The following is a 17,403-nucleotide window of genomic DNA, read 5'->3' on the forward strand; positions in this document are numbered from 1 at the left end:
AAAATCCATATGTTGAAGCCTTAATCCCAGTATGATAGTATTTGGAGATAGTGTCTTTCAGAAGTGGTTAAGGTTAAATGAAGTCATAAAGGTGAGTCCCTAATCCAATAAGATTGTTGTCATTATAAGAAGAGGAAGAGAGACCAGAGCTTTCTCTTTCTCTGGGTGTACAAAGAAAACATGATGAGAGCATAATGATATGGTGGGCCATCTGCAAGCTAGGGAGAGAGTCTTTCCTGAAAATGAATTGGCTAGCACTTTAATCTTGGACTTTCCATGCTCCAGAATTATGCAAAACAAATTTTCATTGTTTAAAATATATTCCATGGTATTTTGTCTTGGCAGCCTGAGATATTTAATACAACCATCCTGAGAATTAAAAGCTCCAGGGTTCCAAGTCTTAGGGGGACCACATCTCATGAATTTTATGTCTAGGAGTTCCATTAGTCTCTCAGGATGAAATTAAGAGAATGATCTCCTTTTGCTTCTATCAGGAAAAGGGGGAAAATAAACACTTTGAAATATACCCCCAGAATTTTGTTCCTGACAAAGTTCCTGCCTTCAAGGAAAACTGTTTCATTAGAATTCATTCAAATTGGAGGGAGAGAAATATCTAACTCACACTCCATCTACCATTTGATGTGGAGGCCTGAGATTTTAATCATAGAATTATAGACTGTTTTCTCTTCCATATCCTTTACCACCTTAATAGTTTTCCTGTATAGTAATAGGAGATTACAGCTAAAAAACCTTTAAGCACAGACCCTGTTTAAAGAGTCTTTAGAGAAATTAAAAGACAGCAAGAGAGACAAAAGCAAGGACACTAAAATAAATATTAGCCTCTGACACTGCAACTATACTAAAGAGTATACACAGCCTGACTCCTGACCAGATAAACATAAAATCTCACAATAAAAGCTTACTTGGCTCAGTTCCTTTTACCTTATATATGATATCTAGCTTTTAACAGAAATGTTACAAGGCAAGCTACCTAGCAGCAAAAACAACAACAACAACAACAACAACAACAACCCAAAGTCTGAAAAGAAAAAGTAAGCACCAAAACAAGACTCTGATAGGACAAAACTATGAAATTATAACAGGGAATTTAAAATAATTTTGATTAATATGCTAAGAACTTTAATGGGGAAAGTGAACAATACAAAAAAAAAAGAAATGGATAATGAAAGTGATAAAATGAAATGCTAGAAATCAAAACATAATAGCAGAAATGAAGAATACCTTTCTTGCCACAGATAAACCTACAGGATATAATGCTAAGTGAAGTAAGTCAGATAGAGAAAAACAAATACCATGTGATTTCACCTATATGTGGAACCTAAAAAAAAGGAACCAACAAACAGATTCTTAAATACAGAGAACAAACTGGTGGTTGCCAAAGGAAGGGTGTGTGTGGGGGGATAAGTTAAATAGGTAAAGAGGATTAAGAGATACAAACTTCCAGGAATAAAATAATTAAGTCACAGAGATGAAAAGTACAGCATAGGGAATATATATACCAATATTGTAATAGCATTCAGTGGTAACTACACTTATAGTGGTGAGCACCGTGTAATATATCACTTTGTCAAATCAATATGTTGTACATCTGAAGCTAATATAGCATTGTATATTAATTATACTTCAATTTAAAAACAATACCTGAAATGGACTCATCAGTAGACTAGACATAGACAAGAAAAAAAAAATCCTTGAACTTAAAGACAAATCAATACAAAATTCTCAAACTGAAAAATGAAGAGAAAAAAAATAAGGAAATGAAACAGAATGTCAAGAACAAAATTAAAAGAAGTAATGTACACATACAGGGATACCAGAAAGGGAGAAAACGGAGAAACAGAAGAAATATTTGAAGTAGTAATGGCTAAGAATAGTCCAAAATTAATGACAAACACAAAAATCACAGATCTAGGAGGCTCAGAGGACACCAAGCAGGAAAAATACCAACAAAACTGCACCTGTAGCATATCATCTTTGAACTACAGAAAAACACAAAAAAACAAAGAAAAAGTCTTGAAAGAAACTATGGGTGGGGGAGGGGTAATATCTTTATTCTTCACATATGAAAGAACAAGAATAATAATTATATTGGATATCTCTTCAGAAGTGATGCAAAGAAGAAGGGAAAAAAGCAAAGTATTTAAAGTTATTAAAGATAAAACCACCAACTTAGATTTATGTATTCAGTAAGATAAATCTTTAAAAGTAAAGAAAAACTATTTTACAAATGAAATGTAAGGGGAGGAAATTTCTTACCAGTAGATCTGCTTTGTTTTTTTTTTTTAATAATTATTTTTTGCTTTATTCTGTTCATACGTGACAGCCCCAAACCCAACACTTGGTTTTTCTCTTTTGACTTTACTACTCTGCCACTACCTAGGTCAACAGTCTTCCTCCCAGTAGTATATATGGTTTGATCCTCATCATGTGGGTATAACACAGGTCCTCAGAGATCAGGGCTCTCCAGCACCAGGACCTCCGTCATCCCCTTTGACTGTACTCTTGGTGCTGGGGCTCTGCCCAGGTTCTGTCACCCCTGAGGTGTCCTTAGGCCAGAAACACCAAGCAGGCTACATGTTCTCTGCCAACTCTGAATAAACGTGGGGACTGCTTAGAGCCTAGGGTTGAGGGTAGTGAGGCAGGCTGTGTCTGGGTCCATTACAAAGGGATGCTGTGCTTGATTAATGAAGTCTGCCACGGTGATACCCTCTAGACATGTCTGGAATGGGGACCCTAGGGGGAGAGACTGCGTGCCGGCCACAGGCTGCTCAGACAGAGACAAGGTGTGTACTATATCCTTGCATTTGGCGATTCTTCTGCTTCCCAGGCTGCATTGTCTCACACACCAGGTGGCTGAGGAGGTATTCTGAAGGCCATGAAGGTTTAAGTGGCTTCCCTAGGCTCTGGAAGGAAGAGAATAAGCCCCAAGCTAAATGGTGCTTGGGAGGACAGCTCACGCAGGCCGCGCGGGGTCTGTAAGCTCAGGCTGTGCTGGCATTAGCTCCTTATCCTCTGGAGTCCGTTTCATCCCAGTAAAGACAGCTAGCTGGATGACTGTCAGAATGAGATGCAACTTGGGGGTAAAGACGCTTTTCTGTATGTGACACAGAAATAACCTTAATCTCTAAATAAACCTGTACAAAATTTCCAGTCCAAACTAAAAAAGTTTACCATCTATGCTACCAACAAACTGAAATGGAGTAAAAGAACAGTCTTACTTTAATCAAGTTCCAGCAAGAGGGCACACTGCTTTGGAAAAGCATCTGTCTCAGCAGAAAACGCAAGGGTGTGTGTAAAAGAACGTTTCTAGAAAATACCAAAGGCACCAAACAGAACCTTAACTTTGCCTTCCAATTCCCCTCGATGCCACTGCATACCCTGGGTGGGGAGGCTACTTCGTCCAGCTGACTTTGGGAATGTCATAATGCTCCGTAAGGGTGTCCAAGTGGTTGAAGTCCTCCATTCTCTGCTTGTGGGTTTTAGATGCTTTCTTTAGGATCCTTTCCATTTGCCGCTTCTCCTGCATCTTCTCGAAGGCCACCTGGGCCGGGGTTCGCTTGTCCAGGCCTCGCCTCTTCTCCTCCTCGTTCTTTTTGCTCGTTCCCATCGCTTCCAGGAGTTTCACCTTGTCTTTGTCCTTCTTTTTCTTCTTCCGTTTGGTCACACCAAGCTCTGCGACGCCTTTTAGTTTCAGAGGCCCCTTCTGAACCTGCTCGTAGGCCGCCATGATGCTTGCTTTTCAGTAGATCTGCTTTGAAAGAAATGTTAGAAGTTCTTAGAAAGAAGGAAAATAATATGTTCTTTTCTTATGTTAAGAAAGAAAACGGGGCCATATTAAATTTAAATTAAAAAGAGAGAAAGAAGAAAAGAAGTGGAAGACAAAAACCAAAAACAAAAATAACAATAGAAGAGAGTTACAAACACAGGAAGTATTAATCCAATAATATCACTTTAAACGTGAATTGGTCGAAATACACTAATTGGAAGACAGAGACTATCAGAGGACTTAAAAAAAAAAAAGTAAGACCTTACTATATTTTGTCTACAAGAAACCTACTTCTAATGTAAAGACCCAGATAGATTTAAAAAAAGGGATAGGGACACCTGGGTGGCTCAGCAGTTGAGCACCTTCCTTCAGCCCAGGGTGTGATCCTGAAGTCCTAGGATTGAGTCCCACATCTAGCTCCCTGCATGGAGCCTGCTTCTCCCTCTGCCTATGTCTCTGCCTCTCTCTCTCTCTCATAAATAAATAAATAAAATATTTTTTAAAAAGGTATAAAGAACAATATACTGTGCTAATACTAATCAAAAGAAAGCTAAGTTAGCTATATTAATTTCAGATGTAGCTGACTTCAGAGCAGAGAAAATTATGAGATAAACAGGAGCTTTACATGCTCATAAAGTGGTCACTTCTCTAAAACATAAAAACCCTTTCCTTAATGTATACAACTAATGAGTGTCAAAACGGAGTACACAAAAATTGACAGTCTTCATGGAGAAATATACAAATAGTTGGATATGTCAATACTCCTCTATCAGTAATTGAAAAATCTAGTAGATGAACTGAATTATACCATCAATCAAATAGATTTAATTAACATTTATAGAATATTTTAGAAACAGTAGAATGCATTTTCTCTTCAAGGTTACATAGAACATTCATAAAATAAATCACATTCTAGACCATAACATTTAAAGCATACTTTCAAACCACGATAACAATACATTTTTAAATAATATGTGGGTAAAAGAAATTTCAGGAGAAATTGTTAAATATTTTGAACTAAACAAAAATGAAAACAATTTATTAAAATATGTGGATACAGTGAAAGCAGTGCTTAGAGGGAAATTTATAGGACTGAATGCATATTTTAGAAAAGAAGAAAGACCTAAAACCAATGATATAAGCAGACATCTTAAGAAAGTAGAAAAAGGAATGGCTTTTTCTACTTGGGCAAGCAAGACCCTACTATATATTGTCTACAAGAAACCTACTTCTAATGTAAAGACCAAGCTAGATTTAAAAAAAGGGATGCCTCGGTGGCTCAGCGGTTTAGTGCCTGCCTTTGGCCCAGGGCATGATCCCGGGGTCCCAGGATCAAGTCCCACATCAGGCTCCCTGCATGGAGCCTGCTTCTCCCTCTGCCTGTGTCTCTGCCTCTCTCTCTCTTTATGTGTGTCTCTCATGAATAAATAAATAAAATCTTAAAAAATATACACAAAGAACAAATTAAATCCAAAGTAAGTAGACGAATAGAAATATTATTGATCAGAACACAAATTAATGAAATTGAAGAAAGGAAAACAACAAAAATAAATTAGTGAAAATAAAAGCTTGTCCATTAAGAAAACAAGAAAACTGATACTCTAGCTAGACTAAGGGGGAAAAAAAAAGGAGACAAAAATTATTATCAGAACCGAAAGAAGACATCACTAGAAACCCCACAGACATTAAAATGATAAGACAGAAATACTATATATAACTTTATGTCCCAAAATGCATAATTTAAATGAAATAGGCCAATTCCTTGAAAGTCACAAGCAAAAGTCGATATTCTGAATAGACCTATAACTAATCAGAGAAGGATAATCATTATATGGTTTCACTCATACGGAGAATATAAGAAATAGTGAAAGGGACTATAAGGGGAAAAGAGGGAACATGAGTGGGAAAATTAGACAGGGAGACAAACCATGAGAGACTCCTAACTCTGGGAAATGAACAAGGGGTAGTGGAAGGAGAGGTGGGCCGGGGGATGGGATGACTGGGTGACGGGCACTGAGAAGGGCACTTGATGGGATGAGCACTGGGTGTTATACTATATGAGGGCAAATTGAACTTCAAATAAATAAATAATAAATAAATAATAAAAAATAAATAAATAAATAAATAAATAAATAAATAAATAAATAAATAAATAAATAGATAAATAAATAAAATGTGTTCCAGGGGCAAAAAAAAAAGAAATTGAATCAATAATTAATAACCTTCCAAAACAGGAATTACCAGACCCAGATGGTTCTGGGTTCACTGGTGAATCCAAAAACTTTTAAAGAAAAATTATACTAATGATTTAAAATATGTTCCAGAAAATCAGAGCAGTGAGAATACTTCCTAGCTTATTTTATGAGACCATCATTACCCTAATTCTAATTCTAGACAAAGTCAATACAAGAAAATTAAAACTACGGACAAATATCTCCATGAACATAAATGTAAAAGTGCCCAGTGAAATATTATTCCAAGTATGCAAAGTTGATCTAAAACTTAAACATTAATATAATCCATCACATCAATAGGCTAAAGAAGAAAAATCACATGATCATTCAGGTAGATGCAGAAAAAAAATTTGACAGAATACAATACATATTCATGATAAAAACTTTCAACAAACTAGGAATAGGAGGCACTTCCACAACCTGATAGAAAACATATACAAAATAACTACAGACATATATTTAATAGTGGGAAACTGGATTTTTTCCTTCCTAAGATCAGGAATGAGGCATGAATGGCCTCTCTCAAAATTCATATTTAACATTATACTGGAAGTCCTGGCTAATGCAGTAAGACAAGAAAGGGAAATAAAAGGTATGCAGATTGTGGATAAAAAAGTTGGAAATTCCTTTCTTTGTAGATTATATGATTGTCTACATAGAAAATACCAAGGAATCAACAAAAAACTCCTGAAACGAATAAACAGTTACAAGTTTGCAGATATGAGGTTAATATGCAAAAGTCAATTGCTCAATTATATATCAGGAATGAACAATAAAAATTTTAATTTAAAGTCACAACACAGTTTATATCTCCACCTCCATATGAGGGAAAGTACAAAACTCCAAAGGGAGAAATCAAAGATATAAATAATAGAGAGGCATCAAATGACCATGGATAGAAAGACAATATCATCAAGATGTCAGTTCTTTCCAAATTGATCTAGATTCATTGCAATCTCAAAGTCTCAGAACAATATTTGTGGATATTTATAGATTGCTATAGTATTTTTATAGATAGTTTTTATCTGACTAATCAGTGAATCTTTTCCTTATTCTTTACTAAGAGCTTTGTTGAATGGGTCTTGAATTTAACAAATGCTTTTTCAGCATCTATTAAATAATTGTATACATTTTTTGTTCTATTAAGTTAGCAAATTGCATTGATTTATTTTTAAAATTAAACCATTCATGGTATAAATCACATTGCTTATTATTCTTTTTCCATGCTTGTTGGATTAGAGGGGCTTATCAATTATATTATATTTCATATATATTTATTATTTCATTATTAAAATATTATATATTTTATTACTTATCATACTGAAGTATCATCCAGGTTTTGACATGTATTATCATTATTATTCACCTTTAATTTGTGCTGTGAGATATTCTTTGATCAATAGATTTTGAAAATTATGTGGTTAATTTGCAGGTAATTATTATTTCTACTTATCATGTTTATTATTGATTTCTAGTTTAATTTCACTGTTTATAGAACATAATCTGAATGACTTTAATTATTTGAAATAAATTGATGCTTATATAATGAACTTGCATATGCTTAGTTTAAGTGTTCTGTGGGTACTTGAAAAACATTGACTTCTACTATTACTGGGTACAGTGTCCAATATATTTAAAGTAAATCAAGTTTATTAATTTCATTATTCAGTTCTTCCCTATTCCTAATGATTTTTTAATCTGCTTGGTTTCTTAGCTATTTAAAAATATACATTAAGGTATTCTAGTATAATGTGTCCATTTCTCATTTTGTCAATTTTTGCTATATATATTTGAAAGTATGTTACTGGGTGCACATATAATTTAAGATTATATTTGACTGAAAACTTTTTTTTTATTATGAAAGTTCCCTCTTTATTTCTAGTAATTCATTTTTTTTGCTTTAAGGTGTCTAACATTAGCATAGCTACCCAGTTTTCTTTCAGTTAATGTTTGCAGGTTATAGCTCATTACAAATTTTTATTTTCAACATTTTGTGTCCTTATATTTACTGTACCTCATTTATAAGCCACATAGTTTGGAGTGTGTGTGGTGTGTGTGTTTCCTTGTTTGTTTTATTTTGTCTGAGTATTTAGAGTACTTAGAATGCTTAGTCCATTTACATATAATGGAATTATTGATAATTGGATTATATCTGCCACTTAGTATTTATTTTTAACTGTTTTTTTTTATGGGGATCCCTGGGTGGCTCAGCGGTTTAACGCCTGCCTTTGGTCCAGGGTGTGATCCTGGAGTCCTGGGATCGAGTCCCATATGGGGCTCCCTGCATGGAGCCTGCTTCTCCATCTGCCTGTGTCTCTGCTCTCCCCCCCCCCGTCTCTCTCTCTCTCTCTCTCTCTCATGAATAAGTAAATAAAATCTTAAAAAAAAAATAAATGTTTTTAAAACTGTTTTCTGAAAACATGACTGCTTGGGGCACCTGGCTGGCTTAGTCTACAGAGCATGTGAAGTTTTTGTTTTTTGTTTTTTTTTTCTCAAATTTTATTTAAATTCTAGTTAGTGTAAGTAGATATATAGTATAATAATGGTTTCAGGACTAGAACTTAGTGATTTATCGCTTACATACAACATCCAGTGTTCATCACAACAACTGTCCTCCTTTGTATCCATCACTCATTTAGCTTATACCCTGCCCATCTCCCCTCCAACAACTTTTGATCTTGGAGCTATGAATTCAAGTCTCATGTTGAGTATAGAGATTAGTTAAAAATAAAATCTTTAAAGAAATTAAAAATAAAAAATAGTAATGACTTCTATTGATCTGAAATGTCCATATTTTACTTTCACTGTTGAAGAATATTTTCAATGGTTGGCATCTTTAAAGAACTCTTGTGTGTTCAAAGCCAATCTCACTAGCTTGTCTGCATCTAAGATTGCAGGTAATATTCCTCTTCTTTCCAAAAGATAGGCTTAACTTTTTGGCTTCCTGTACCAAACAAATTCTATTCAGCATGTCTCAAGGAGGTAACAGACATATGTTTGAGGCTTCATAAATCTTTATTTACATCAGCCACACCAGGTTCCAAGAAGCTATGACCCTTTGCCTGGGCCTAGACCAAATGCCCATCTCCAGTTGGTTTAAAACAGCCAATTTACTCAGAAGAAAAGCAAGTGCCAATCTTCATTTCATTTCTGAAATGTTTCCTCCTCTCAGAATTTTATTCTCTGTAGTCCTTGTTATTTCTATAGCTGTATAATTTTGCTATATAATTTTAGAAATGACCCAGGTTTTCTATTTGTTCTAGAAGAAATATTGCCTCACTATTAAATATCTACCTCACTAAAAATAATAGTGTCTCCACAATGCTTTAGTTATTTGAAGCTTACATTACTATTAAGTGCCAACACAAGCATCTATGCTTTTTTTTTTAAAAAAAGTATTTTATTTATTTATTCAAGAGAGAAAGAGAAGGGGGAGGAGCAGAGGGAGAGGGACAAGCAGACTTCAGGCTGAGCTCAGAGCCTGACACAGGACTCAGTCTCAGGACCTTTGAGATCATGATCTGAGCTGAAACCAAGAATTTGATGCTTAACCGACAGAGCCACGCAGGTGCCCCACAAGAATCTCTGCTATAAGAGAAAATATTTACAGCCAAAGCCAATCTCAGCAAATCTGCACATATACATACGGGGATAAAGAAGCTATGCTCAGATTTTCTTTATACTGTCTCTGCCACTCTGCCTCCCCTAGGACATATTTTCACACTAATGTCAGTGGTTTCAAAATGGATGAATATAACCCAATAATATTTAATACTTACATCTAAACTCCTAGACTTGATCAAAGTACAAGGTCTCTATAAACCATGTGAAGCAGATTGTAGTTTAATAAAGTTTAACCAGATATTTATAGTTAAAAGATTATCTGCCAAAAAAGTTAGAGAATGATTCCTAGTTAATGGAAAATTAGGTTCTTTAAGATGGTGTTATATGTTATATAGATGTTTGACCAAATTTAAAAAATTAGGTTTTTTTTAATGGATTGCAACACTCCTGCTGGAATTACAAATTGATATAGCTTTTCTGAAAGCAATATGGTAATACATATCAGAGACTTTACAATATTCATAACTTCTGACCCAGTACTTTCACTCTTAGAAATTTATTCATGGTTGGAAAATTACATTTGTTACAGCGAAATACTGGGTAAGTTCCAATTTCCAACCGTAAGGAAGTGGTTCAAAATTTTCACATTCAGTAGCATATATTGCAATCAAAAATATGCAAATGTTTATTTGTTGACATTGTTTATATATTTCTATAGTTTATATATTTCTATACACTATGAAATATGAATACATAATATGACATAACATGAAAAAACAGTAGGGAAAAGATGATTTTCTTTTGGTAAGAATGAGTTTTACTTTATATATTTTAATGTATCTGAGTGCTTAAGATCCAGGATTTATATTAAAAATTATCATTAATTGATTTTGAGTGTTATTTTATTCTTTACATTTTCTGTCTAGTTAATATGGGTTATATGACAATAAAGAAACACTTTAAATGATAAATTTCTGCTTTAAAACTGTTGCCTTGGGGCACCTAGTGGCTTAGTTGGTTAAGTGTCTGCCTTTGCCTCAGGTCATATTCCCAGGGTCCTGAGATCGAGCCCCACTTCTGGCTCTCTGCTCAGCAGGGCGTCTGCTTCTCCCTCTCCCTCTGCTCCTCCCCGCACTCCTGCTCTCTCTCTCTCTAAAATAAATTAGTAAATCTTAAAGAAAAAATGAAGTCTAAATTATTTTGCTAAGGCTGCCATAAGAAATACCATACACTGGACGCCTTAAACAAGAGAATCTGTATTCCATCACAGTTCTGGAAGTCTAAGATCAAGACATCAGCAGTTGGATTACTCTGAGGTTTCTTTCCTTGGGTTGTAAATGGCCTCGTCTCTGGGTCTTCAGATGGCCTTTTCTCTGTGTACACCCATACCCGCTGTCTCCCGGTCTGGTCTAATCTCTTCTTACAAGAATGCCAGTGAGGGGATCCCTGGGTGACTCAGAGGTTTAACGCCTGCCTTTGGCCCAGGGCGCTATCCTGGAGTCCCAGGTCGGGCTCCCAGTGTGGAGCCTGCTTCTCCCTCTGCCTGTGTCTCTGCCTCTCTCTCTCTCTCTCTCTCTGTCTATCATGAATAAATAAATAAAATCTTAAAAAAAAAGAATGCCAGTTAGATTGAGTTGGGACACCCTAAAAATCTTCATTTTAACTTAATTATGTTTTTAAAGGCTCTGTCTCCAAATACAGTCATGCTCTAACATACTGGAAGTTAAGGCTTCAGCCTATAAACTTTAAGGAGATACAATTTGGATTGAGTGTAATATTCAATATCGTTCTTACTACTCCAGACTTTATAAACTTAACATAATAATTATGGACAACATTTCCCTTTAGGATATACTGAGACAAATTAGTCTGTGTCTGTACTCAACCTAGTATACATCAAGGAAATCTATTTGATAATATATTCTAATACCCATGTTTTAAACTTTTATCCAAAAGCAGCAATCATGTACAAGAGTGGGAGGAGTAGTTCTGATCTAAACTCTCCACTCTAAAAAAATAAAAAATAAAAAAAAAAATAAACTCTCCACTCTTTTGAATACAAAGATGCTACAACCTGCTTCTGGCTATCCCTACCACTTACACTATTATTCTTTTAACAATACAGTAACAAAACAATGCAAATATATTTTATTTTATTTATTTATTTATTTATTTATTTATTTATTTATTTATTTATTTATTTATTTATGAGAGACACAGAGAAAGAGAGAGGCAGAGACACAGGCAGAGGGAGAAGCAGGCTCCCTGCAAGGAGCCCAGTGCAGGACTTGATCCCGCACCCTGGGATCACGCCCTGAGCCTAAGACGCTGAGCCACCCAGGTGTCAATGAAAATATATTTTAAAAGAGGATACCGAATTAAAAAAAATGATTTTGTCAGATTTTTTTCTGTATGTATTTTATTGTTATAAGTTTTCATTCATATCATCAAATCTTGTTTAACTGTGTGTTAGCACTATTTCCACAGGTCATCAACTTGGTCAGATTTTAATATTACCATGCTTTCTAAACTTTGTGTTACACAGATCATTAGCTGAATGTTTTCTGTGCTTTATATATCGTGATAGGTACTATAGAGAGTACAGAATTTTATCTTTGTATTCTAGTTGTAATAACTTTATCAAAACCACAAACATGGTCACATCGAACTTTTTCCTGGGAGGAATGATGTTGACTTAGTAAGAGATAAACATCACTAGTTTCCACAACCTACTGAAGGCACATTTGAAAAAGTATTGGTCATGGGAAGCAGTCAAGTGAGCTGGAGGGCTTACCTCCTATCTTTTGAATGTCCTCACTGTATCAGGCACAATGCTGATCAACTCACTCCTAAGGAAAATGATTTCTGTTCTCTAGTCGAGAGGAGCAGGGATTCCTGGAAAATCATGTAAAGTGATCATTCCTGCCAAAGTAAGGGAAAATATGTAATAAAATTTTAAAAGATAAATGTTTTTTTCTCTAAAACCACAAAAAGTTCTAAAAGTTGTACACAAAATTTCTAAGTCAACTAAATTATAAAAATAATTCAATAACCTTGGAAGTTCAGATATCTTTTTTAATTAATATTTTCATTTCCTTTAGGTGTATATTCAGAAGTGGAATTGCTGGATCAGATAATAATTTTAATTTTTTGAGGAACTTTGATAATGTTTTCCAGAGTGGCTGGACCAATGGACATTCATACCAACAGTGCAATTCCTTGATGGTTAGTGATGTTAAGGATATTTTCATTTAAGTGTTGGCCATTTTTATGATTTCTTTGGAAAAATGTCTGTTCAGATATTCTGTCCATTTCTAAATAAGATTTATTTTTCACTATTGAGTTGTATGAGTTCTTTATATATTTTGGATATTAGTACCTTATATTGCTTTTTCTTTTTGTGCATTTGTGTTTTCCTTTGCTGTGCAGAAGCTTTTCAGGTTAAGGGAGTCCCACTTGTATAGTTTTGCCCTTTTGTTGCCTTTGCTTTTGGTATCAAATCCAAAACCTCATTACTAAGACCACTGTTAAAAACCTTACCACCGGGGATCCCTGGGTGGCGCAGCGGTTTGGCGCCTGCCTTTGACCCAGGGTGCAATCCTGGAGACCCGGGATTGAGGCCCGCGTCGGGCTCCCGGTGCATGGAGCCTGCTTCTCTCTCTGCCTGTGTCTCTGCGCCTCTCTCTCTCTCTGTGTGACTATTTTAAATAAATAAAAATTAAAAAAAAAAAAACCTTACCACCTAAGTTTTCTTCCATATGTCTTATGATTTCAGGTCTTATGTTAAAGTCTTTCATCCATTTTGAGTTTAATTTTGTTATAATGTAAGATAAGGATCCTGTTTCATTCTTTCACAAGTGATTATCCAGGTTTCCCAACACCATTTATTGAAAAGACTGACTTTCCTCATTGTGTATTCTTGGCTCTTTTATCATAGATTAATTATCCATAAATGCATGGGTTTATTTCTGGGCTCTCTATTCTGTTCCACTGATCTTGTTAATTTGGTCAAATGTTGATACCAAAACATTTGATTTTTTTATAGATTTATAATATAGTTTGAAATCAGAGTATAACAACTCCAACTTTGTTCTCTCTCAAGATTGCTTTGACTACCTTTGGGGTCTTTGGTGGTCCCCACAAATTTTAGGATTCTTTGCTCTATTTGTAGGAAAAATGTCATTGGAATTTTGATAGGGGCTTCACTGAATCTCTAGATTGCTTGGAGTAGCATGGATATTTTAACATTAATTCTTCCAAACCATGAGCACAGAATTTTTTTTTTCATTTATTTGTATCTCTCCGATTTCTTTCATCAATGTCTTAGAGTTTTCAGTGTTCATATCTTTCACTTCCTTGGTTAAATTTATTCCTAGGTATTTTATTCTTTTTGATGCAATTGTCCATGGGATTGTTTTTTTTTTTTAATTTCTCTTTCTGATAGTTCATTATTAGTAAGTAGAAATGCAACTGAATTTTTTGTGTTGAGTTTGTAAATTTCAATATTACTGAATTTGTCTAACAGGTCTTTGGTGGTATCTTAAAGGGTTTTGTAGGTAACATCATGTCCTCTGCAAATGGAGACAGTTTTACTTCTTTCTTTCTGATTTGGATGACTTTTGTTTATCTTTCTTATCTAATTACTCTATCTAGAACTTCCATTCTTATGTTGAATAAAATTAGTGAGAGGAGAACATCCTTGTTTTATTCCTGATTTTAGAAGAGAAGCTTCCAGCTTTTCAACAACAAGTACGGTGTTAATTGTGAGCTTGTTGGAGATGGGCTTCATTATGTTGAGGTATATTCCCTCTATATTCACTTTGTTGAGAGTTTTAATCATGAATCAATGTTGAGTCTTGCCAAATGCTTTAACTGTGTCTGTTAAAATGGTCATATCATTTTAATCCTTCAATTTGTTAATGTAGTATATCACACTGTTTTATTTGCAGATAAATGTCCTTGCATCCCTGAAATAAAGCCCCCTTGATCATTGTAATGTATAGTTTGATTCAGTTTGCTAATATTTAGTTGAGGATTTTTCCATTCATGTCCATCAGGAAACTGGCCTCTTTAAAATTTTCTGTTCTTGTGGTTTCCTTGTCTCATTTTGGTATCGGGGTAATTCTTGCCTTGCACAATGTCTGAAGTGTTCCCTCTTTTTCTATTTTTAATTGAAAGAGTTTGACAAGGATTGGTAGTAATTTTTCTTAAATGTTTGGAATTCACCACTGAAGTTGTGTGGTCCTGGACTTTTGCTTTTGGGAAGTTTTTGATTAAGGATTCAGTCTCCTTACTAGTAATTTGTCTGTTTAAAGTTTGTATTTCTTCATGATTCAGTCTCAGTAAGTTGTATGCTTCTGGAAATTTATCCGTTTCTTCTAGGTTGTCCAATTTGTTGGCATATAATTATTCATACAAGTTCCAATGATCTTTTGTGTTCCTGTCATATTAGTTGTAATGTCTCTTCTTTCATTTCTGATTTTGTTTATTTGAATCCTCACTCTTTTTTTCTCTTGATGGTTGTAGATGAAAGTTTGTCAGTTTTGTTTATCTTTTTAAAAATAGCTCTTAATTTCATCAATCTTTTTCGTCATCTTTTTAGAATTTTTTTTAATTCCACTCTGATCTCTGTTATTCCTTTCCTCCTACTAACTTTTGGTTTTGTTTGCTGTTTTTCCAGTTCTCTGAAGTGTAAAGTTAGGCTGTTCACTTAAGATCTTTTATTTCTTAATGTAGGCATATATTCCTATGAACTTCCATCTTAGAATTGTTTTTGCCCCATTCCACACATTTTGGTAATTATATTCCCAATTTCATTTGTCTGCAGATATTTTCTGATTTCTGTTTTGATTTTTTCTTTGACCTATTGGTTGCTGCACAGCATGTTGTTTATTCTCCACATATTTGTGAGTTTTCTCATAATTGATTTCTAGTTTCAACCAATGTAGCCAAGAAGATGCTTGACATAATTTCAATCACCTTAAATTTATTAAGATTCATTTTGTGGCCTAATATCTGATCTATCCTGGACTATGTTCCATGAGCATTTAAGATGTGTGTTCTGTTGCTTTTGGATTAAATGTTCTGTATGTCTATTAAGTCAATTTGGTCTAGTGTGGTGTTTAAAGCCAATGTTTTCTATCCACTGATGAGAATGGGGTATTAAAGTCTTCTACTATTATTGTATTGCTGTCTATTTCTGCCTTTGGATCTGTTAATTTTTTAAATATATTTAGGTGTTACTGTCATGTTCATAAACATTTAAAAATGGTATATATCATCTTTATAATTGCATGTTGATCTGGTATCTCTTATTAAAGTCTTTTCTTAAATTCTGTTTTGTATGATTAAGTATAGCTACCCCAGTTTTCTTTAGTTTCCATTTACATAGAATATCTGCTTCCATTCCTTCTCTTTTGGTTTATTTGTGTTCTTACTTCTAAAGTGATGTCTTATAGTAGTATATGGTTGGGTCTTCCATTCTGCCACCATGTGTCTTGATTAGAGAATTCAGTCCATTTACATTTAAAATAATTATTGATTTGGTATGTATAGATATGGGCTTATTGCCATTTTGTTCATTGTTTTCTGGCTGTTTTGTATTTCCTCCATTCTGTTCTTCTTCCTTGCTCTTTTACTTTATGACTTGATGAGTTTCCACACTGATATTCTTAGATTCATTTATCTTTATCTTTTGTATATGTAGTATACATTCCTGCTTATAGTTATCATGAAGTTACACAAAACATATTTATTAAAGTCTATATTAAGTTGATAACAACTTAACACAATTTGAACACATTCTAATGCTTTACATTTTATTCCCTTTCCCAAATTTTGTTTTTGATGCCACAATTTCTTTTTATCTTATGTATGTGTGCTTTCAATAAAATTTTAGAGTGTTAAAACCACTACTAATTAATGAATTTAACTTTGCATTTGTATTATGGTTTAGTTTTCTATCCTATCATTTTATGTTAATAAAATAACTCCTCAAAAACAAACACAAAGTAATTATTATTTTTTACCAAGTCCAATATGCATATTTTATGTTCTCTGTAATGTAGTTGATTCTTTTTAATTTTAGATTTTTATTTTTAGTTCCCAATGTTTGATAGTAATTTCACTTGTGAGATAGGAAACATGGTATAGTGTATGTTAAGCTATATGATATGTACATCTCCATTGCTTCCCAGAGCCCTTTATTTAGGAGAACATTCCTTCATTAGGCATATAAGGACCTGAATGGTTTATCCCCTACCTAATTCCCTAACTTCTGATCCAAAGCCTCCTCCACTCTTTCTACTCCAGTCGTAATGATTTTGCCTAGTTCTTATATTCTCCATGTTTCTTACCACAACATACACTTCACAGATGCTTTCCTTTCTGCCCTCTCATTTTTAATGGTCTTAACCTCAGCTCAGCTCATTATTATTGTCTCAGGAATGCCTTCCATAATGAACAAGAACTTGTCAAATCCTTATATTATAGGCAAGATATAACAGGATCATAGTTATTATACCTTTATATTTCATGTGTGCCTACTTCATTGATATTTGTTTCTCTCTTATTGCTGTATTTCCAGAGCCTAGCAAGCCTAGCAAGCCTAGCATGCTACTTGGTAACAGTAGGAAGTTGTTTAGTATTTTTTAAAATTTATTATTTATTTATCTATTTAATTTTTTTAAAGATTTATTTATCTATTCATGAGACACATACACACACACAGAGAGAGAGAGAGAGAGAGGCAGAGACACAGGCAGAGGGAGAAGCAGGCTCCTCACAGGGACTCAATCCCAGGCCCCGGGATCACGATGT

General features: G+C 34.3%; 1 protein-coding gene across 1 annotated transcript; it reads right to left on the reverse strand.

The window, feature by feature from the left end:
- Nucleotides 1–2,836: 2,836 nt before the first annotated feature.
- Nucleotides 2,837–3,748, reverse strand: LOC129505381 (protein FAM32A-like). The gene is made up of 2 exons (XM_055318401.1): nt 3,399–3,748; nt 2,837–2,924 (listed from the first exon to the last, which is right to left on the reverse strand). Exon 1 carries the CDS (start codon nt 3,746–3,748, stop codon nt 3,413–3,415), a length of 336 nt encoding a protein of 111 aa, XP_055174376.1. The 3' UTR covers nt 2,837–2,924; nt 3,399–3,412.
- Nucleotides 3,749–17,403: the final 13,655 nt, after the last annotated feature.

The sequence above is a fragment of the Nyctereutes procyonoides genome, unplaced genomic scaffold (assembly GCF_905146905.1).
Source record: "Nyctereutes procyonoides isolate TBG_1078 unplaced genomic scaffold, NYPRO_anot_genome, whole genome shotgun sequence".
Taxonomy (NCBI): Eukaryota; Metazoa; Chordata; class Mammalia; order Carnivora; family Canidae; genus Nyctereutes; species Nyctereutes procyonoides.

Coding starts and splice junctions, on each gene's coding strand:
- LOC129505381 (XM_055318401.1), bottom strand. CDS start 3,748: ATGGCGGCCTACGAGCAGGTTCAGAAGGGGCCTCTGAAACTAAAAGGC.